The 22,826-nt window shown below is 55.6% G+C and overlaps 1 protein-coding gene and 1 long non-coding RNA gene across 2 annotated transcripts; both read left to right on the forward strand.

The window, feature by feature from the left end:
* Nucleotides 1-205: 205 nt before the first annotated feature.
* LOC116653417 lies at nucleotides 206-2,001 on the forward strand. The gene is made up of 3 exons (XR_004307204.1): nucleotides 206-318; nucleotides 797-912; nucleotides 1,529-2,001. It is a non-coding gene; the product is annotated as an uncharacterized LOC116653417 (long non-coding RNA).
* Nucleotides 2,002-9,625: 7,624 nt separating this feature from the next.
* Nucleotides 9,626-14,133, forward strand: PITX2 (paired like homeodomain 2). Its single transcript, XM_015861996.2, is given in 4 exon segments — nucleotides 9,626-10,301; nucleotides 11,294-11,499; nucleotides 12,859-13,027; nucleotides 13,030-14,133. Coding segments are annotated over 4 exon segments (999 nt in total). The 5' UTR covers nucleotides 9,626-10,069; the 3' UTR covers nucleotides 13,422-14,133.
* The last annotated feature ends 8,693 nt before the right edge of the window (nucleotides 14,134-22,826 follow it).

The raw sequence follows: 22,826 nt of genomic DNA on the forward strand, positions 1-22,826 counted from the left end.
TTTTTTTTTTCCCCCTCTCCCTCCTACTCTCTCCCTTTTTATTTTTAAGGCAGTTGATGTGGTAATTAAGAATTTGGTGAGAGCCCGGTCAGGTCATCTCGTTTCTCAGATCAGAGCCCCATCAGAAATTCTTTCAAGTGTCCTTCTGCGTCGCCAAAGATGACAACAGCAAATCAATAAGAGCTTGAAATGAAAGGGGCTGCCGGCTAACCCCCGAGGCTACAGATTTGCGCACCGCCGCTCTCTTTTTCTGAACTTCTCGCGCTGGGCGCTGCCTCTCGCAGCGGAGCCGCCTTTATGCCAGTGCTCATGACGAAGGTAAGCTCTCGGCTCTCAACACTATCGCGACACGGGCTGCTGCCGCCCTCTGCTCCGCGACATCACAGAGTTGGAGGGCCAGGGCAGTGCCTCCTCTTCCCTCTCCTTCAGGAAAAAAAGAAAATAATAATAATAATAATATTAATAATAATAAAGAATTAATAGGAGAGGTCAAAGGGATCAAAGGAAAGAAAAACAAATACGGGACTTGAGGTTACTTTGTGCTAACGGAGACCGCTGCGCCCCATTCGCACTGCCGTCCTCACCCCGGCGTGCCCCGATGTACCTAACGAGCGGGCTCCGCGGGGCGCCTTAATTGGGCAATTCATTAGGCATTCTTTTAGCTCGAGTGGATAAGCACTTATTTCGAACCGATGATAAAACGGCCGGAAAACGCGAGACAGGGTGCCTGTAATTTATATGCAAATCGCTGCGTCCGTTCGAAACGCTTAATTTTGGAACAATCATTGCGTTGTAGCGCCGGGATCAGCCGTCCGAATGAGCAATTTGGGAAACCAGCTCTGAACGGGAAGAAAATATTCGAGCAGCCCAACAGATCGATAGCGTCTGAGCGTGTTAACAGAGCGGCCCTAGGTACCTCCATACGCGTCCGCTGCCAGATAAGGAGAGCGGAGAGGCGGGGGGGTGAGGGGGGACTAAGGGCAGAGGGACGGAGCGCTGCGAGCACAGTCCAACAGCGAAGGAAATCAGCGCTCGGCGCTGCGCAGCACAACTCCGCTCTCCTCCGGCCCCTCCGCGGAGGCCGATGGAAGACACCGAGGGACGCTCCGTGCCCGCACGGTGCCGCCTGGGGGGTGAGGGGGGGGTCTTAAATTTCATTTCTTCGGAGGAGAACCCTCGGCCAAACCCTTCCCGTCCGCCGCCCTCGGACTGTAACAGCGGTGGGGGCTCTTTGAGCGGCCTTTGCCGCCCCGGTTTGTGTCTTTCCGTTTCTCGCTTTGACAGAAGGGGAGAGAGAAATTGGAATCCGGGCATTCAGGCTGCTCCGCGGTTTCCAGCCACCCTGGAACCCCTCTTCCACAGCAGCATGTCTAATGTATTCCCCGGTGACTCCGGGCATTAATTAGTTGTTTAATAGGAGTATGACTAAAAATGTAAAAGAAGGATTAGGAGCGTGAAACGTATGTCCAGCTCCTTCCACACACTCGAGGAGGGAATGAAAATCACCCGCTCTCCTCTGTTCTTCCAGGAGCCATTTGCATTTCCCACCAGCTGCTCACTTGGGCTGCAGAGGGGTAATGCGGGTGAGAGCGGGGCCGGGCTGCACCCCGTGGGGCTGCGCACCCGCGCAACTCCCCTTTATACCCTGGGAAACGCCGGCTGGGAGCCGGGAGCGCTCCCTCTCCTTCCTCGGATGCGCCGGGAAAAGTGGGTTTCACCCGGCTCAGCGGTCCCGAGGGCAGAGCGGATATCCGAGGGCTCGCTCCGTCCGTGTGTTTCTCCATAGAACCCCACTTTCCTGCGAGGGGCACACGGCAACCGCAGCCACCACCCCTCTGCGCTGCGCTGCGCGGGGCCGGGAAGCAGAGAGCTCCAAAGCACCGCGGCTTAAATCTTTGCAAAACAGTCACCGGGTGCTGCCCTCGAATTGAGAAAATGTGTTAAAAATAATAATAATAAAATAAAAAAGTGTCATTTCTATTTTTGTTCTTTTCTTTTTTTTTTTTTTTTTTTTTTTTTTTTTTTTGTTTGTTTGTTTGATTGATTGATTGATTGTTTTTCACGTGGTCCCTCCAGAAATAAAACTGTGGAAACGCTGAGATAAAAAGAATAATAAAAGCGTTCGGTTTGGTTTGCTCTCAGGAAATACATCCCACTTCGGTTGTTTCTCAAACGCCCGAAAACGGCTTCAAATCGAAAACCTCTCCCCTCCGCCGCCGAGTCGGGGGACGTTCGGGGCAAACGGGGCCAGGAGTTGATCCCGGCCCGAACGAGCAGCACGGGGCAGAGGGGAGTTTTGGCTGCCTCGGTTCTGCTCTTGTGGTCGGATGGGAACAATAGCAACGCGGAATTTGGAGAAAACAATGGAAAAGAAAGGAAAAATGAAAAGGAAAATAAAATTAAGGGGGGAGAGGGATGAAAGAAAGAGGGAAGAAGGAAAGGGGAGGAAAGGGGGGGGGGGGAAGGAAAAGAAAGCAAAAAGAGGGAAAGAAAAATAGAAAGAAAAGATGAGAAAAAGAAAGGCAAAAAGATGGGGAAAAAAAGAGAAAAGAGAAAAAGGAAAAAGGAAAAAAAAAAAGAAAGAGAAAAAGGTGAAAAAGAAAGAAAAAGAAAGAAAACAAAGGAGGAAAAGAAGGGGAAACAAAAAGAAAGAAAAAAAAAGAAAAAAAAGAAAGAAGGAATAAAGAAAGAAAGAAAGGACACGGGGAGGCGGGTGGAAGCAGAGACCTCTCGCCACAAGCCCGGCGCTGCGTCTCTCTGCACCTGAGCAGGGCCGGCCCGGCCTGGGAAACTTCTCCCACACCAACTCTCGCCTCCCGGGCAGGCGGGGCGAGCTCTACGCGGGCGCGGAGGTGCCTCTGCCGCCCTCTCTCTCTCACCTCGGCTCTTCTGCGGCCGCCCAGCCCTCCTGCCGCCGCCGCCGCTCCGCCGCCTGCCCCTTGCGCCCGCGCCCGGCCCCGCGCAGAGAGGCGCAGCGCCGCGGAGCCGCCGCCCGGCCCGGCCCCGGGGCGCTCGGAGGAGGCTCCGTGACGTCAGGCCCGGGGGCGGGGGCCGGGGCCGGAGGGAGGCGGTGGCGGCTCCCGCAGCCAGCGCAGGAGCCCTCCGCGGCGCCGCCGCCCCCGGCAGCAGCAGCGGCAGCAGCAGAGCGGCGGGGCGAACGACGGCCGGCCCCGGTGAGTGGTGCACGGAGAGAGCGGGGTACGGCGGGGAGGGACGGGGCTGAGGCTGGAGCTGCCCGTCCCCGGAGGCTGCCCGGGCTCGGGGGGTAGCCATCAGCCGACTACGGGGTGGCCGAGCGCTCCTTCTTTGCAGGAGCAGGCCGGCGGTTACCTGCGGACCGGGCCCCGCTCCTGCGAGAGACAATTAGGCGCGGTCGGCCCTCTCGATCCTAATTTCTAAACGGCTTCTCTCGGCCCGTCGGGCGCCGGAGTTCGTCGGGAGCGGCTGCTGCCGCTGCGTCCCGGATTCTCCCGTTGGGGCGGGCACAGCGGAGCCGGTCGCGCCTTGGCGCGGGGAGGCTGAGGCCGAGGAGCTCGAGGAACCCGAGCCGTGCGGTCGGGGTATCCCCGGGGCGGCGGTCCCGGCCATCCCCGGCCGGTGGACGGCCCCGCTCCGAGCCGCTTTCGTTGTGGAGGCGGCGGCCGTGGGCCGAAATCCCGGGCGTAAAGCCGCTCTCACAGCCCTCCGAGCTTCGGGAGTTGTTGAGATGCGTGCCGGGGGACTCGGTTTATTTCTTTTCCTGTCCCTTAAAGAATAGCAATAGGTACCAAAAATAAATAAATAAATTAAATTAAATTAAAAGTGGAGGGAGGGAGGGTGGGGTAGGGGGAAGGAGAGATAAAAATACATAAATACAATGTGTGACACTGCTTCGTTGTTCGCGTCCTTCAGGTTTCATAGTGGTAATGCTGCTAGCAGGTTGTTCCCTAGTGGAGCCGGCCCGGGAAGGGCAGGGAGAGTAAGGGGAAGGAAAGGATGGGGATGGAATGGAAGGCAGCTCTCTGGGCCTCGAGTGGGAGCCTGCAGAAATGTTTAATTGCGAATGAGGAGCGCGCAGAGAGATACGGCAACGGCACTACAGGCGAAGGGCAGAGCCGCCTGCAATTGAGGCACCGCGCTACAGACAATGGGGAAATGCTTCTCGCTTCTCTTGGACCTGCTCTGCGATGTGGTTTATCGAAAAATACGATTTAAAAAAAGAGAGAGAGAAAGAAAGAAAATATAGAGGGTGAGAAAGGGAAGAAGCAATACGGGCGAAGAGCAGAAATCCGCCCTGCAAAAGCACTTTTCTCCATCGAGACGGGTGAATACGGAAAACAAACTTCCCCTCGGTGCGGCCGCTGTCCCGTCCGTGGGTCAGTCGAGGACCCGAGGCGGTCAGGCGGCCTCTGGCTGTGCAGGACTCATCCCGGCAGTGCCGTCCCGCTTTCGGGCCGCCAGCGGACAACGAGTGCTGCGGGCCGCGTCCCGAATAGGCCGTGCCCGGCTCTAGGCCCAGCGTCCGTTCCGAGCCGCCTCGGCCTCGGGCAGAAGCGCTGTGTCACGGCGGCCCGGGATGGCCAGGCTCACACCGTGCCTCTCGATACTTTGCTTTGGGTTTTCCCGTTCCCCTTCTCGTAGCAGCCGGGGAGGACTGAGCGCTGCCCGCCGGTTCCGTTCCCATCTGCGGCATTGCCGAGACCCGGAACGGCTCGGGCGTTACAAAAGGGGCAGCGGCGAAGAGCACCGAAACGGCGGTGACATGCAAATTGCCCCCGAAATTATCATAAGTAAACACGGAAAGCCTGGACTAATAAAATCCCATCTGTGTTACTTCATATCGAGTTAGTAGAGAGCTGTGATAATGAATTTTGTAATATCTCCCGAACAGACATCTCAATCAGGCACTAATCCCAAGATTTTACTGCCCAGCCACTCGGGCTGGGGGGGCTGGGGACCTTCCTCCGCGTCCCCAAAAGGTGGTGGCAGGAGGGGGCCTGGCTGGGAGCCGCATCTGGGGCTGCGCTCTATTTTCCCCGGGTGCGACCCCACTCCGGGGAAAGGGGGGGGAAGGGGGTAGGTCACGTCAGCATCACTGCGACGGGGCTCCTTGGCTCCTGTTGTTATTGTAATCGCTATGATAAATGCTATGATTATTATACTTATTATATATGTATCTGTAGTCCTGGATTCGCCGATTTAACAACCCAACACTCTTCGTCCTTTTGCAGATAACGTGTAATGGAGTCCAACTGCCGTAAACTTGTCTCAGCCTGCGTGCAGCTAGGTAAGAGAACCCACCGCCCCGCGGCCTCCGCTGGGGGGAACCGGGAGGCGCCGGGGGGACGTAGGGACCCGCCGCCCGCTGCTCCTCCGCGGGCCTCGCCGCTCCGCGCCCGGCCGCCCGCCTGCGCGGCATTGTGGCTCCCCCTGCCGTCCATCCGCCGTCCGCGCAGCGCCTTCAGGTGCGCACTCCCCCGCGGCCGCCCGCCTCCAGCAGCGCTCGCATCGCACCTCTACGCTGCGAACGAGGTCTCTCTCTGCTGGTTTGGAGATTTTTTTATTCTTAATTGTTTTTAGCCCCTCACAAGCATCCACCCCCGCGAGAGCTGAAGGCTTTCACACAGCCTCCTGCAAGGAGCCCGAGGGGTGATAAAGAAAAACACCCAGGCAAACATATTACAAAGTAGAAAACAAGAGCTCTGTATTCCGAGAGACTGTTTAATCCAAGATAAACGCCATTTTGTTTAAATAAAATATATTAAGCTGAATTAATAATACGAGAAACTAGACGGAATTAATAATGCACGCCTTGCCGGTGTCGTAGTTAAACACTCCCCTGTAGGAACGCCGCGTTAACCCCCGCGGCTCAGTGCTGCTCCTGGAGCAGCCTCGGGCTCGGAGCACCGGGAGGCCACCGGACATCGCACCCCACCGGGCACTACGGTGAGGATCGGGGGCGGCAGCGAGCGAAATGCGGAGCGATCCCGGCCTCGCAGGCTTTAAGAACCATTAAGTTTTAATCCCGGAAACATACGCCATGTTGAATTGCGCCCAAATCGGTTTTGCCGGGTGCTGGCGCTTTTTCTTTCGGCCGGTAATAAGTGTTAAATAACGTGGAAAGGAAGGGTGACATCGCTTTATGTATGGTTGGGAAATAAGGAGGGCCTTCCTCCCTCCCTACCAACAGGTGGTCTTAATCAGCTAATGGGGAAGTGGGGACCTTTCCGATGCGAGAAATTTACGAGCCCTTCCCTGCCAGATTTATTCGGCAAAATACTTATAAAAGTAATGCCACCGTGCGCTCCCTGACGTGCTCGTTTTTACTTCTCCCGCCGAGAAACGAATGGGTATTTTCTTAACCATCAATTAGGAACGCGGGTTATTGTCGTGCATGCACAATGCTCTGCCTCGTTCCCCTGTCATCTGCTCTGCGTCCTCCCTGTCGGGTTGAGAGGGGAATCTCTACCTAAACACCTTGAATGCCATTAATTGAATAAGAACCCTGGAGCAGCGCTGGGCTGCGCTACCGCTTTGTTGTTACAGGGCAGGTGTGCGCGGGCGGCAGCTCTCGGAGCGCCCCGACGTGCGGGGCAGAGCCCGAATCGTTGCGATTCGCCTTCTAATTCCGTAGAGGTTTGAGCAGAGGTTTTATTGAGGTTTTTTCTTGCCCCCCTTCGTTTCGTTGCTCTTTGAATCCTCGGTGTCGGTCGATTGCGGGCTGTGCCTGAGCACCAGAACTTCAGATTTACGTGGTTTACGTCGAGAAAAATTTCTCGTCCTGTGCGTCAGACGTAGGGCAGCGAAATAGTGCGAGGGGTCGTACGGGACCGCTTCTGCAGGAACGCTTGTTTGGGAACGGGCAGCGCGACGCAGTGACTGGGAGCATTGAGAACTATAGGTGGGCGCACGGCGAGGAACCGCTGCCTCTAACAGCAGCGCGAATGCGAGCGTCGGGTCAGTGCAGTGCACGAAATTCGGGAGGAGATATCTCAAGCGATGCGGGCGCCGGGGCTCTGGTTTGGGAGCGGGTCCGTTGCGCTGAGGGAAATGGAAATAGCCAAGTGCGAAAATAGCGCTGCAGCCGAAAGTGGCAAAAGCGGGCGCCGTGTTTACCAGGAGAGGAGGAATAATCGCTTCTGGGCGCATGTGGTTGGAAAAGCATCCAGCAGGCGGGCTGGTTTCTGGGGGACTTATTCGACTAATTTTGATGAAGGGCGGAGGGATGCTTAAATTCTACCTGCGTGTTTTTAATTGAACGAATATAACGTATAGAATTCGTTAGCAGCCCGAATTGTGCTGTTGGAATCGCTAACTTGGGTGTCGCTGAAGCAGCAGCCGCCACCCAATATAAAGCACTGGGATTACAGTCCGCCCCGTATCAGCGGCACCAGCGCGAATCGATTGTTTCAACCCCTCGAAAGAGGAAGGGGGGGGGGGGGGGGGGATGGAGGGTGAATAAAAAAGAACAGAAGTAGAAAACGTTCTTTAGGCTGAACACTCATTAACTTCATATCGCTCAATAATAATAATAATAATAAATAATAATAATAAATAAAGGGAAAAATAGAGCAGTGATCCCGCCTTACGCCCAGCCCTGCGGAAGGTGCCCGGTGTGTGCCGTAGCTCCGCCTCCCCCCTCTGCCGGACTGGGACAGACCCCGCACCGAAAGTTTGCTACCGCTCTTGGGCTGCCGCATCAATTGTGTTTTATTTTCTTTCCCCTCCGGTGTGTGAGAATAATATATGCAGCAGTTGTTAGCCTCACTCCAGGGAAAACGAAATGTATAAGGAAAGCTTATTCGTGAGGAGGAATATACTAATGGAACAATCTGATGTCTTCTTAATCCTATGTAAAAAGCTCTGTAGTCTTCCTAATATTGACTGAATGGGTAATTAATGGCTCTTCATCGAGGAGAATATGCGGTAATCCGAGATAGGCGGGAGACAACAAGGGAGGGGAGCAGCCGGCAAAGCGAGCGGGTCTGAGCAGCCCCGAGGTGTCCGTCGGGGAGAGGGTTACACAACGATCCTATAGGTAGATAAAGGAAAAGTGGGAAAATAAAGACCTGCGGGAGGTGAGCGGGTGGGCAGGGGCGGGGAGGGGGCAAAATAACACTCGGAATAAGATAAAAATAAACCGAATAAAATCAAGGAATTGCAAAAGGGGAAGGGAGAGTCCCCCACCCACCCCGGTCCCTATATTTAGGGGCTGTGTCCGGCGCGTCGGGCTGGGCTTTGGGGCGAGCAGTGCGGGCCCGAGAGGGGATGGGAGCTGCCAAAGGGATAGGAAAAGTTTAAAGAAAAAGACTTTTTGACGTTTTAATTGGAACCTTTAACGCTAATATATGGCTTGGGTGCCTACAATGAGCTTGTTTTTCGGTTGGCTGACAGCTTCTAAAATATTATTTCGCTTGGGAAATAAAAGCTTCATCTCAGCTTCTAGGTGGGTATTTTTGGATTTAGGTGATTTATGGTCGCCATGACAACTAACGCCTCTTGCCCGCTCCCCTCCCGGCCGGGTGCGGGGCTGGAGGTGGGGGGAAGAGCCTGTACCACCTCGCTTATAAGGATCGGCCCCCCCCGGGGTGGGAGCGAGGGACGCGGGGCCGGGACCGCACCGGGGGGGGTCCGACTGTGAGAGGCGAGGGGTGGGGAGGGAGCGAGGAGAGGGTCGGTAAACAAATTGTGCGGAGTGGAGCCGGCTTCGTATTGACTCAGTTATAGGTCATCGGCTGCCGGTGCGGAGGGAGGAAATATTTACTTTACACATATACTTTATGATCTTGGGGGAATTAGAGGAAATTCAATAAGAAAACGGCTAGAATCATTTTAAACCCCCTATTTAAGAGACTTAAGCAAATTAGAGTCTTATCAGATTAAAATCCACTACAAATGTAAGAGCGTTGTCTCCGCCGAAACGCTGTGGGGTCTGAGGAAAGAGATTCGCTGCCAAATCTCGGGGATAAAAACGCGTCATTTAAACGGCAGATAATGAGCAGAATGTAAATTAATTTAACCTTCTTTACTACCGGCCCGCGAAAGGAATATGTGCCGCTCGACAATAAGCGCCATTGCGAGGGACGGTGCAAATATCAGCGGGCGGAGGGTCCCCGGCGGGGGGAAGAGGAGAGTTGCGGGGGGGCGAGTGGGGTGAGGCCGTCCCACGGGCCAGCAGCACCTGAGCAGCGGGGCGGGGGGACGGAGCGGGCGGTGCTGCGGGGGGGGCGCGAGGCCGTAGCGGGAGGTTCCTCCAGCGGGTCCGAGCGGAGGGTGCGGAGGTTACGCGTGCTTGGGGCCGGGATTCGCGCAGCCCTCCCCGCGTCGGTGGCTGCCAAGTGTGGGCTTCCCGACCCGCACCGCACAGAGCTGCTCGCGGCCGTCGCCGCTCCGTTGCCTCCGCGCTCGTTGCGGCCGTTGGCGGCCGTCGACTCCGCTGTCAGACGCCCCGAGCCCGTCCCGCCCGCCGCACTGCCCTCGCTCTTATTGCCCACCCGGGGCCGGAGCCCGGCCTCTCCTCCCGGGGCCGCCCCGCTCCGCTCCGGCCGCCCGGTGCCGCCGTGCGGGAGGCCCGGGGGAGGCCCGGGCGGGCGGGGCGGGGCGCGGCGGGGGCGGGAGCGGCGGGCGGCGGGAGGCGGCGCGGGGGCGGAGCGGGGCGGGCGCGGGTGACGTGCCGGCGCGGGGAAGGCCGCCGCCGGTTTAAGATGTCAGGCCAAGAGGGAAGCTGCTGAGCTGATGCGGTGCGGGGCTGGCCGCGGAGCGGCGCGGGTCCATGCGCGGGCGGCGGAGCGGAGCGCCCCGCGGAGCGCCGCCGAGCCCCGCGGCGGGCCGGGGGCCGCCGGACGGGGAGCTGCGGGGTGGCCGTGACGGTTTTTGCGGGACCGGAGCCGCTCGCTCGCCTGCCGCCACCGCGCCCCCCCCGGCGGCGGGGGCTCCGGGGAGCGCCCGCCCGCCAAGCCGCTAACCGAGCCCCGGGAGGCCGTCCAGGGAGGGGGCGCCGCGACGGTCCGGGCCGCCTCCCCGGGCACACGCGCCCCTTCTCCCGTCAGCCCCCCCGGGCGCACCCGTCGGCTTCGGCGTCCTCTCGCCGATGAGTTGCATGAAGGACCCGTTAAGCCTGGAGCGCCTGGGAGCCGGGAATAATAAGCTGTGCTCCTCCTCACCTTCCTCCTCCTCCTCCTCGTCCTCTTGCCATCACCAGCAGCCCTCGCTGGCCATGGCTACGGCGCTGGCGCCGGGGCAGGCTCGCTCCTCCCTGGAGGCCGCCAAACACCGACTGGAGGTGCACACTATCTCCGACACCTCCAGCCCCGAGGCCGCAGGTAAGAGGCGACGAGCGGCGTGGAGCCCCCGGCCCGCAGCGCCTCGGTCCTGGTTCGGGGCGGGTGGTGACGGCTGTGAGAGGAGCGGGAGAGCGGATCTGGTGTAGAGGGCGAGCGATGGGGGAGTGGATGGGCTAATAACGCTGAGGGTGATGTGAGTACAGAAGGGTGAGTGTTGGGAAGCGGAGGGTAGATTATATTGATAGGGAAGGGGGAGTAATGTGGATACAGACGGGCGAATATATGGCTTTTGAAGTGGATACGGATGGCAGAATGGTACGGGTACAGAGGGCAGGTAAAATGGATACAGACGTACAAATACATGTCAAATAATGTGGGTACAGTTGGGTGAATTAAACGGATTCAGAAGACAAATGACATAGATACAGTGGGCAGGTAATGTGGGTACAGAAAGGAGATAATGTGGATACAAATAGGTGATCGTGTGACGAGCAGTGTGGATGCAGATAGGCGAGTAACGTGGATGTGTACAGGCAAAGAATACGGGCAGACGGGCGAACGGTACGGATAAAAGGATATAGGATACATAAATAATATGGATGCAGAGTGGCGGATAACACAAATACGAAACGCAAATCATATGGAGGCAGGAGGGCGAATGACACGGGTAGAAACAGAGGAGTGACATGGACCGGGCGTGAGCGGTAACGGACAGCAACGGGCGAGCGCTGCGGATAGAGACGGGTAGTCAGCGCTGGTGGGGACGGGCCGCACTTGGGCCGTTCCCCGGCCGGTAACGCTTAACGCTCGAGAGAGCGGAGTACCGTCGGCGTCGGGAGCGCATACGGACGGGAGAACGCAAACTCCCTCGGCGGGCGGCGGAAAACCCTCGGAGGAGCGCGGAGCCGGCGGGGGCCGGGCGCGGGTTAATGATTAGCGGCGCGGGGGCAGTCCGCGGGGAGCGGGGCGAGGCTTGGGAGGCTGAGGTGCCCCTGTTTTCCGCCCCGCTGTTTTCTCTTCCCCCCTCGCAGAGAAAGAGAAGAGCCAGCAAGGCAAGAGCGAGGATGCGGGGCCCGAGGACCCCTCCAAGAAGAAGAAGCAGCGGAGGCAGCGGACTCACTTCACCAGCCAGCAGCTGCAGGAGCTGGAAGCCACGTTCCAGAGGAACCGCTACCCTGACATGAGCACCAGGGAGGAGATCGCCGTCTGGACCAACCTCACCGAGGCCCGGGTTCGGGTGAGTCCGGGGGAGGAGCGGGGAGAGAGGTCGGCAGCCGCTTTCGATTTCGGGTCGGCGCGGAGAGAGGCGCTCGGTTCTTCTGCCCTGGCGGGCGGCCCCGGCTCTGCTCACCGCGGAGCGCGGCACCCGAGAAGCGTTCCGCCCTCACGGTGCCGTTCCTTCCGACGGGAACCTACGGAAACCATTGGCCGGGAACAGGCTGCGACCTGCGCGGCCTCTAACGAGAAAAAGATGTACGACACACTCGGGCCGTTGCCTCTCTCCCGACGTGCCCTTCCGCGCATTTTCTTTCGCTTCGCAATTCGCCGAGCGCCTCTCCGCCCTTTCCCCTCTCTGAGATTTATGGGAGCCATCGGCGCGCTGCGGACATCCCGAGGCCGCATCCTGCGTGCGTGCGAACGCTGGGGAAATAATAATAATAATAATAATAATAGTAATAATTAAAATAGATATAATAAACTGAACCGAACCTCTCGGATTTTCGGGAAGACAAACTAAAAAAACACCTAAACCTTCCTTCCTCTTAGAGAAGGCAGAAGGCGAGCAGGCGGCGCGGTGCTGGGAGCCGTGTGTCGCTGTGCCCGGCTCTGCTCCCCGCTCCCGACCCCGCTCTGCCGCCGCCGGCTCTGCACCCCCCGGGGCTCCAATCCACACCGACCCCTCGGCATCGCCGCCGCCCGGCGCTCAGACACTCGCTTGTGGATTGGAGAGGGCGCGCTGCCCTTTGTCTGCGGGGAGGCTCCCTCAGACCTCATTTAGCACGTTGTTAAGAAGCGATTTTCTTCTTCCCCCCCCCCCCTTTTTTTTTTTTTTTTTTTTCTTTTTTCTTTTTTTTTCTCTTTTTACCAAAGAGCGGTCGAACGAGTTTGTTTAGAAGTGGTTCCCGGCTCTGGAAGCTCTCTCTCAGGGGGAACTCGGAGCTTTAACCAAGTGAAGCAACGATTTATGAGTTGCTGGCTTCCCTCTCCTTCCCCGTAATAGGAAACATTGCCTTAAAGTTCCGCCGCTTTCCAGGCTCTCTGCCCTCGGTTTTTGCACTCTTGTATTTCCCCTGGATGGCGGATCTTTGGATTGAGCCAAGAAGGGGGGGGGGGGGAGGGGGCGAATAAAAGAAAGAGAGAGAGAATCGGGGAGAAAAAGGAAGGGGGGAGGGGGAAGGGGGAGAAGGAAAGAAAAATAAAGAAGGGGGGAAAAATAATAATAATAATTTCAAAAAAGGCAGCATTCTTCCCTGTGGTGGGAATGAGAGTGTAGCCATGCACAGGAGAAGCTCTGTGTACCTATCTGGGGATGGCACACTCGGGGCAACCCCCACTAACACGCTTCTCCACCTCTCCCCCTCCCCCATTTCTAAAGGTTTGGTTCAAGAACCGCAGAGCCAAATGGAGAAAGAGAGAGAGGAACCAGCAGGCCGAGCTGTGCAAGAACGGCTTCGGGCCGCAGTTCAATGGCCTGATGCAGCCCTACGATGACATGTACCCCGGGTACTCCTACAACAACTGGGCCACCAAAGGCCTCACCCCTGCCCGCTCTCCACCAAGAGCTTCCCCTTCTTCAACTCCATGAATGTTAACCCCCTCTCCTCCCAGACCATGTTCTCCCCTCCCAGCTCCATCTCCTCCATGAGCATGCCCTCCGGGATGGGCCACTCGGCCGTGCCGGGCATGGCCAACTCCGGCCTCAACAGCCTGAACAACTTGAACAACCTGAGCAACCCCTCCCTCAACTCGGCGGTGCCCACACCAGCCTGTCCGTACGCCCCTCCGACGCCTCCATATGTTTATAGGGACACGTGTAACTCGAGCTTGGCCAGCCTGAGACTCAAAGCCAAGCAGCACTCCAGCTTTGGTTACGCCAGTGTGCAGAACCCCGCGTCCAACCTGAGCGCCTGCCAATACGCCGTGGACAGGCCAGTGTGAGCCCAACCCAACCCCGCTGCCACGGACTGAGCTGTGCTGGAGAGCGGTGGGCACCGTGGAGGAGGAGAGGGGGGAAAACAGAGAGAGAGGGGAAAGAGGAGTGATGGGAGTAAAGGAAACCACTGAAATGAGATAGTTCCTTTGTTTTCAAAGGACCTCCTATGGATCGGGAGATCTTCGCTAAGAGTATTTCAGCAGTTACAAGGACATATATATATATATATATATATACGGACAAATGGTTGACTGGATATGATATGACATTTTAATGTTCCTATAAGCTTGTTATTTTTTAAGTTTAGCGTTGTTAACATAAAAAATGACGGAAAGGATGTATATATATCGAAATGTCAAATTAATTTTATAAAAGCAGTTGTTAGTAATATCACAACAGTGTTTTTAAAAGGGTAGGCTTTAAAATAAAGCATGTTACACAGAAGCGATTAGGAGTTTTTCGCTTGCGAGCAAGGGAATGTATATACTAAATGCGACACTGTATGTTTCTAACATATAATTATTAAAAAAGAAAACCCAAACATTGTGTGAATATCGGTTTTAGAATAGTACCTCTGGTGGATGCAAAGATGTTTCTGATATTGCAATGTAAAACATGCCCTGTGTATAACATTTCGTACAATATCCTCGTTTTACTTTTCAGCCGACATGAAAAATAATGTGTTTTATTTCATGGGAGTAAAAGATGCAGCATTCACTTCTTCTGTCCGGCGCTTTATTTCTGAGCGGGGCGCGCAGCTGCAGCCGCTCCGCGGCCGCGCATGTCTTTCGCTGCGCTCCCCTTTTGGAGCTGCGCTTTTGAGCGCGGTACGAATCATCGCCGCACTTTTTCGTACGGAAAAAAATATAGAGAAAAAACTCGTTTTCCCGCTGGAGGTGCGCGGCACGGAGCGGAGCGGAGAGGATCCCTCTGTCTGTCCCCCCGCGCACCCCTGGAGAGCGGTGGTAGCGGTGCGCTCGGGAATTGACTGCCGCGGAGCCGCGGAGAGAGCCTTTATCGCCTTAAAGAAGAGGGAGGGGGAGAAAAAAGGAAAACAAAAAGAGAGAAGAAGCAAAGCCCGTCCGCACAACAACCCTCTCCCGTGCGGCAGCCGCCCCCCGCGCTCACCTTCTTCTCGGAGCGGGAGCTCCTTCGCGCAGCGCTGCGTCGCTATTTCCGAAGCCCCGCGCGGACGATACAGAAACAAAGAGCGGGCGCAGCGCGGCGCGGGGTGAGAGGTGAGCCCCCGCTTCCTGCCGCGCCGCGCCGCGCCGCGTGCTCCGAGGGAAAGGTCGTGCTCTCGCGTGTTTTGTTTTAAATACGAGTGACCCATTAATTCTAAACCTGCTTGTTCCTGAAATTATACGGGATTATAGCTCGCGAGCTCCGGACAATGAGGCAAATCAAGATGAATTGCCGCTCGACTCTCCCGGCGGTTCCCACCCGGGCGGCCGGGAGGGGCGGCGGCGGGAGAGGAGGGTCCCCATAGAGAACGGAGCGGGCTCGGCAGCGGGGAGGGCTCGCGGCAGCCGGGCCGAGACCCCCGGGCGGGCGCCCCCCGGAGTGGAACTGTCGGGGCGTACGGGGGAGGGGAAGGGGCACCTCCCGGCGGGCCGGGGGGAATGAGTGGCTGGAGTGTGGAAAGGGAGAGGGGGACCGGGGCCTGGGGAGAGATCGGGCCAACGGGGTAAGCTCCCCCCGCCCGACACCGGGATCTCGGCTCTCTGCTGCCGGCAGCCTCCTCTCTTTTCGTTTTTCCTTCTATTATTGTTTATTTCTTTCTATTTCTTTACCCTATTCCCCTCCCCCGACGCTCTCTCGGGTCGGGGGGAGGCGGCGGCCCCCCCCGTGCCCGGCTGTGCTGCCCTCCCGGCCCAGTGCCGCTGCCGTCGGTTTTCCTGCTCCGTGTCAACGCTTCGGCCGGGTGAGTGTCAGCGGCGCGACACGGGGCCCCGATCCCACTCCTCCCCCCTCGCTCCGCTCGGTGGGGCCGGGGGCGACCCAAGGAGTCCCCTCTCGGGGACAGCGCAGTGGCGGCGGGCGCCGCTTTCGACTCTCGGTGCTTCTCGGCGCGCGGTTATTTATACCGCTCTCCTTCCCTGTAGAATGTCTGCATGTGTATTTAGAGGACGTGTGTGCGGAGAAAGAATATACGTACCTAATATATGTATATATACGTTGAGGGTAATATATGGACCGTTTCCGGAGCACAGAAATATTGGATCAGAGTTTTCCACTCTACTGTGTAATGGCTCAAACGATGAAAAATCAACGTGACCGCTCGGAGCGGACATAAATCACTCCGAGTGTGATCTGAATTTCTCTCTCCCTCTAGCTGAAGCCTGGAGGGTCATCATTTTTCTGCGCCACTTGACCAAAGATATAATGTTTTGATTAGGTCGTAAATCAAAATCTTGGGCTGTGCTTTTCTTTCTTTCTTTCTTTTTTTCTTTTCTTTTCTTTTTTTTTTTTTTTTTTTTTTTTTTCCGGGGGCTTTCATTCTTATCAGCGGTGGCAGCGCGAACCTGGAACAATGGAGGCCGTGCCGAGGAGAGGGGGGCGAAAAAGAACCACAACGAAAAGGGGAATTTGCAACAGACCTCTGGCGGGCGGCGGCTGCGGGGGGGTGAACCACGGGGCGCCCACCCCCCCCCCCCCCCCCCCCACCCCTCGGCACGGCCGCTCCCGGCTCCTGTTGTGCGGCCCCCGCGCCGGGCGTGCGAACGGGCAGCGCCGTCTGCTCCCAATCCACATCCCAATCCACAGCTCCGGCGGCCCGCGCAAACCCCGCGCAACCCCAGCGCAGCCCCCGCCGAGACTCGCACCCCCTCCGCCGCTGGGGCAACGCGCTGCCGCCTCGCTCTTTTGTTTTCGGCCGCCTCCTCCATGTACTTTGAACGCCGGCGGCGTGCGCAGGGCCCGCTCCGGGCCGGGCCGCAACGAGATGAGCGGCGGGGCTGCTCGTCTGGGTCAGCGCGTGGCTCCGCGCAATGCCATCGTCCCTCTCTTGTCTCTCCGCGTTATTTTCGCTCGCACGCACTCATCCGGCCCCTTATTTTCCCGGACGCGTAGATCTCCCATACCTGTCCGTTTCTACACCTCCGAAATTAAAGAACCTTTTCACTCCCCTGCGAGTCTCATCGGCATTTTGGGAGGGAAGGAACTTCCTTGGGAAAACAGCTGACATTCGAACCCTGCCGAGTTTTCGGAAAGACACTCCGCAGCGCTGTAAGCCGAGCTGGGGAGCAGCCCGCTCCCCCCAGCGCGCACTCAGCGCAGCATGAGCGCAAGATGCGCTGGTGAGGAGATGGCGGGGGTCACCCTGGGGCTCGGTGCAGTCGGGATGTGGGTTTCCCCCTGCAGGTACCCGCGCTGTAGCGGTGTCGGCGTGGGCAGTGTGCGCCCAGAGGACCGAACGGTCCTTAACCCCGAGCTGCAATGGGTTTGCACCTCCGGAGCTCCGCGCGGCGCCGGGTTAATGGATCGCTGCATCTTGGGTTTGTAAATGCAACCCGCTGCGGGATTAATTGCCGCAGATACTCATGTCTGCTCCTCGGGAGAGGAAAAAGCTAGGGGAAAAGTAAAAGAACCTCTCGCTCTTAAATGAACAGTGGCAAAAGCTTTACTTCTTTATTTTATTGTTTTTCTTTTTATTTCCAAGGTGTTGGAGGCCGCGTTTCGTGAGCTCAGCTCTCGCTTGTCCGAGGCAGAGGCTCAGGGCAGCTCCACGCCTGCAGGGAGCAAAGGGTACGACAGCCCCGTTCTCGGCCCCTGCTGCCGGGGGGCCTTTGCTCGCCTTCTCCCTTGCGGTCCCAGACACCTCCCGGCCGCCGCAAGGTGGGGGGCTGAGGTTCGGAGCCGGGTCCGTGTGGGTGGCACCGTGCGAGAGGGGCTTCGATGTGGGATGCGGAGGGAGCTGGAGGTGAACACCGGCCCTCGGCCCCGGCTCGCCCGACCCGAACCGCCGGCGGAGGAAGGACGCATCTCAGCGCCGGCACGAAACCGGGGGAAAATAATGCGAGGGGAAGTAATAGGAAGGAAAAACACCGAGAGGAACGAATAATAAAAGGGAAAATAATAATAATAATGAGGGGGAGGAAAAAATAATACAAGGGAAAAATAGTAATAAAAGGGTAAATAATAAAAGGAAAATAATAACAGGAAGACATAACAAAAGGTAAATTTAATAAGAAGAAGAAGCCGCAACTCCAGGGGCCGCGATGGCTCTGAGAAGAGCCGCAGCCCTTCGGCCTCAGCCCCCGTCCGAGCGGCGCTTGGGGCTGAGTGAGCGCGGAGCTCCGTGCGCGACCGGTCCGGGCCCGGGGATACTCCCGCGGGTGCGCCACAAAGTGCCCGATAACAGCGGCGGGGGCGGACCCCCAGCACCGCCCCTCTGCCCTCCGGCGGGGTTTGGCCCTTTCCCGGGCCGACGGGCGATGCGCGGGGAGCTGGCTCGGCTGGCAGCCGGGAAGAGTTGAACATTAACCGTCCTCACACGCCGGGGAGCAAAACGAATCATTTCGCGGATTCTAGCAAAACGTCCCGTAAAGGCTACCTATAAATCCTCGTATTCACTCAGCGCTCTCTGCTTTGTGCCTTGCCGGTGCGGTGGAGTACCTATCTGCCACCCTGCTCCCTCCCACCCTGCCCCCAGATGCTACCCGCGGCCCTAACCCCGACCCCGCACACCTCTGGGTGCCTGCACGTGGATTACGGGAGCTGACACACAGTACAGCGAGACCCTTATACTCCTCGGCCTGGCCATGCTGTGCCCAGTTGTTACGTGTTTTTCTCTGGATTAAAAAGAAAATAAAAAGAGATATATATATATTTAAATCCCAATGCACTGCGGTGCTGTGCAGCCCCATGGGCGGGAATCGATGAGCACACAAGGATCGATACCGCTGCAGCTGAGGTTTGTGCGGGGAAGAAGGGAGGGGGGAGTAGGAGGGAGAAGAACCCACTGTGCAGAGCCCCGTCCTGTGCGGTGTGTAGGGGAATGGGAAAGGCGAGAATGGGGCCGGGCCCACCACTCCGTGTGTGTATTCAGTGCGACTGCGGTGCTCGGGCTCATAGGGACTACTTCCATGCTTAAAGTTATTCGCATGCTTGAGTGATTTGCTGGATTGTGGCCGTATGTAAAGCAATAAATATAAGTGGCTACTTCTGTGCAAACAGAGATCCAGAGGTCTGGCAAGTGATTTTCCAGCAGATCTCGACCTCGTACCGTTGAGATAAAAGCCGAGAGAACTCTTGCCTTGCCTTGCCTTTCGTTCGATTAAACAAAAACCCAAGACAACAATTAAGGTCATCGGGACAACACAAGCACAAGTCGTTGCAGAGCACTGCGCAGTGCTTTGCAGCCCCACACCTGGGCTGCTGCTCTCAACCCCCCGAGCTGTGCGTGGAGCTGCGGAGCACCTCGTGCACATCGGGTGAGCGGGGACGGCCTTTTTGGTGCCCTCTGAAGCACTCGGGGCTGCTCCGGCAGCGCCGGAGGAGGAGAGCAGTTCCCAGGCAGCAGCAGCTCCTCCCGCGAGGATGGGGCGGATTCCCATCATTTCTCTGGGGAAGGTCATGCGTGCTTCCCACTCCTCAGCCGGGATGGGAAGGGCCGTGGAGGCAGAGGTGGCTCTTCTGCCCTTTATCCTCTATTCACAGAGCCAAAATCTCCGGCAATTTGCATTTTTTTTTTTTTTTCCAGTGCAAAGTAAAACAGAGTTTGATTAAAATAATAATATCCAGCTTTTGGCAATGCTTCCTATAAATTCATAGCTTTAGCCTGGTCTGTCTCATGGCCAGACTGTAAATTTTTGCATTCTAACTTGCTGTGACAAATCTCCAGCCCCAGTCATTGTTATTTCCTTCAGCTTTCACATCCTGCTGGCAAAACCTCCAACTCTGGTATTCTTCCCCCCAAACAGGAATTCCTACCATGAGGTCTATTACTCTGAGAACATTTTTTAATAAACTTGTTTGGTAAATGAAAACAAGACATACAAATATATGAATACGAGTAGCCTCAAATGAAGGCTTGGAAGTGGTATCATGTCATGTTACAGTTAGGAAATAGCTTTCCAGAGATAGAAAAGCATCCCATGTTTTGCGAATGCCAGTGCTTGGTCCACCACTGTCCCCAGCTTATTTGGGTGTTATGGGACACTGTTGCCTACTTGATGTGAGTGTAGCTGGGGGCTGATCTGGGAGATTAGGATTTAGGGGTTGCCAAAGGAGGGTGGCTAGTGGCATCATGAGTGAGTTGTGGGTGACTGTCATCCCCAAGAGCCAAAGCCATGGGAGCACGGGATGTTTTGGAGAGCAGGTCCCTTCCCAAGGTCTTGGCCCACATACCTGAGCTGCCACCCAATGCTCCGGCCCCATGTAGTGCAGAAAAAAAAGGCTCCTGCCGGCACTGCTGGTGTTCTTTGGACAAAAAGGGCCATTCATTACCCCGAGGAGCAGCCTCACGGCGGCTTAGTGACAGTCGCAGGCTCTCAGCGTCTTGATGGGTGTTTCCTTTTAATTGTCTGTGGCATAGGGAACGCTGCATTTTTCTGTCCTCATAACAAAAAGACTTCAGAAGCTGGAGCGCAGCTCTGACAGCTCTCCCTGTGACAATAGCAGACTTCGTTCTGGCGGCGGCGGACAAACACTGTCGCTGGAGATGGTTCAGATCCCCTTGGGCAGAGCTGGAAATGCCAAGGACATAAATAATGCAGTTGCAGGCCCTCAGCTAGCGCTGCTCACACATCAGTATCACCGGTCTGCCGTGCTCAGCGTGTTTCTCTCTCCTTGTTCTGGAGAGGGAAGCGGCTGCAAGGTGCTCCTCAACCCAATGGGGTGTGTATGTCTGTGTTACATCCCATTGGCTTCCAAGTTCAGGTAATGCACTGAAAGTCAGCAGGAGCTGAGCTGCATCAGGAACAAGCTCCACTGCTGGACCTGTCTGTGGGATGTGGAAGAATATTATGAGCAGAGCACACCACAGCCCCGTGCTAGAAACCTGCACTGCAAATCACAGAGCACTTCTGATGCTTTTCTTTTCTGGTGGGATAAATGAGGCCAAATGAGGAGGAAGAAGAAAAGATGAAGCAGCTTGAAAAGCAGAACTGGTTCTGGCTCTTGGGGGATTTCCACTGTGGAAGCTGTCATAAACAGCAGCCCTTGATGAATGCAATGCCACTGAAGCCAAAGTGAGGTCATATAAATAAGGCAATACCCCGTACGGAGCAGCTTTGTGGGGTGTGTTATAGGAGTGATGAGGTCTTTGGCATCCAATCAGTTGCATTTTATTTATTATTATTATTATTATTTTAAAGACAGATTTTTTCTTTCTTAATAAATACCTGGTTGAAACAAACTTGTGGAGGGAAAATGGGACAACTGAACTTGATGCAGTTTCTGTAATGGTGACGATGGTTCCCATCATTTATTCATTGTTTCTTCTTATGGCACCTGAGTAATTTCACAGCAAAATTAAGTTCATACCTACAAAAAGTAGAGTGCATGGAGATGTGGGCAGAAGGCCCACCATGAATATACAAACCCAAGACCATTATGAGGAGCATGGCATAGCCTAGAAGAGGACCTAAGAGGAAAACAGCGTGGTCAGCACTGCCACAATTTGCATTAGAGGGACATGTGGGCACTTCCCCCTGGAGGATTCCAGCCCAGGGAGCTGTTCCCAGTGGAACAAAGAAAAACCTTGCCCTGTCCATTGGGAGATATCCATCTTGGTGCTGCTGTCAAGTGAGTGAAAATCATAAAATCACCCAAAGCAGTTACTGATACTCAGGAAAGGCTTCAGGACTGTATCTGACACTGAACACCATGCTGGTTTGATGCTTGAATTTTTGGGGACGTGGTGTTGGGTGTGCTGTTCTGGCTAGGTGGTCTTTTGGTTATCATGTTGCCATGCAGGGTAGTGGTGCTACCACCTGTCTAACAACAGGGCAACCCTAAGGCTCACCCCAAATGGTGCCACAGTGGCTGTGCAGCCACAGAGCCAGCTAAACACAAGGTGCTGGAGCTGGTGCCCATTTCAGGAATCAGGACAAGGTCAGGTCAGTGACAGAAGTTTAAAGGGTCTGTAGTGCATCAGGAGTGGTATTTCTAAGCATGATTTGTATGGTGCGTGGGATTGGTTTGTGTGTAGTCTGCTGTATGCTATTGTCTTCCTAGTGATGTGAAGATAAAAGCATGTTGGCTCTTGTGAAATGCTTAGCTGACTTGGTGGGGAATAATATTTCAGTGTATGGACAGCACATTCATAATTTCCACCCAGTAAAGGGCACTTATGAGGCATAATGCACCCATTCTATTTAGTTAATGTTGCTTTATTGGCATAGGTAAGACTAGCACTAGCTACAGGCCTTTCATCCAGCTAAGAGCATAATCTTCATGAAAGGCTCTCTGGGCAAAGTGGCATGTAGGCCTGTCTGCCTGACATCGCCCGCCTGCACCCAGCACACCAAAGTGCTCCTCCATCCAAGAGGTGCAAGAGCTGCTGACTCACAGGGATGCAGCCACCTCACTACAGCATCATTAAGGAAAGACTTTAATAGGCTGGGATAGGTTTATAATAATTAATACAACTCGCTCATTATCTGAGACAAGGCATTTACAGCATACTGCATGTCTCTGCGTGAAATTTTAGACTTATTTGCACAAGTGTGGGCTGATTACATTACATGTAAGAAGCAGGGCAGAGCAGGACATTTGGTCCAAACACATGTAAATAGAGTACCTAATAGCTTAAAGAAAGCAGTGCCGGAGGTGATTTATGCCTCCCTGCTCTGTCAAATCACACAGACCATGTCAGACACTTGCATTTCTTCTCCCCTAGGAAAAGAGTGCAGCATTTCACAGACTCGTCTCCAGCAAAAGTGCCACCGTGGCGATGATGCCAGCTCCTCATGTTCCCAGTGGGTGGTCTGCTGTGAAATCCCCAAAAGGCGAAGGATCTCAAGCTAGCCAGGGCCTCCCTTAAGCTGAGGTGTTTAAGAGATTTTTATGTGTAATTTAAGATGTTTGCTGAGAAATAGAGACTCTGATTTAACTATTTGCAGCTTATGATTTTTTCCATTAAAAAATCTTAAGGAACCATCAGCACATTCCATATTTGACTGACCACAAAATCACTTTTTTTTTCCCCTCTCAAATCTAAAGCCCCACAGCAGCGTCCTTTGTTCTTCCCCTCTCATTTGGCTTCCACTTATTTGGAAACTGTTGGAGAGGACGCGGCCACTGTTATTCACACCAGGCAATACGTGTCTTTCAGACGATTGCTATCAGCTTCTTCTGGGACAGATTGCATGATAAGGGTTCTGTCTGCAAGGCTGGGCAGACCGGCATCCCTGCTTAGTGTTTAATACAGCTCCAGAAGCAATGCAAGGTTTCCCCCTGCCTAG

Source organism: Coturnix japonica, chromosome 4, assembly GCF_001577835.2.
Source record: "Coturnix japonica isolate 7356 chromosome 4, Coturnix japonica 2.1, whole genome shotgun sequence".
NCBI classification, from domain to species: Eukaryota; Metazoa; Chordata; class Aves; order Galliformes; family Phasianidae; genus Coturnix; species Coturnix japonica.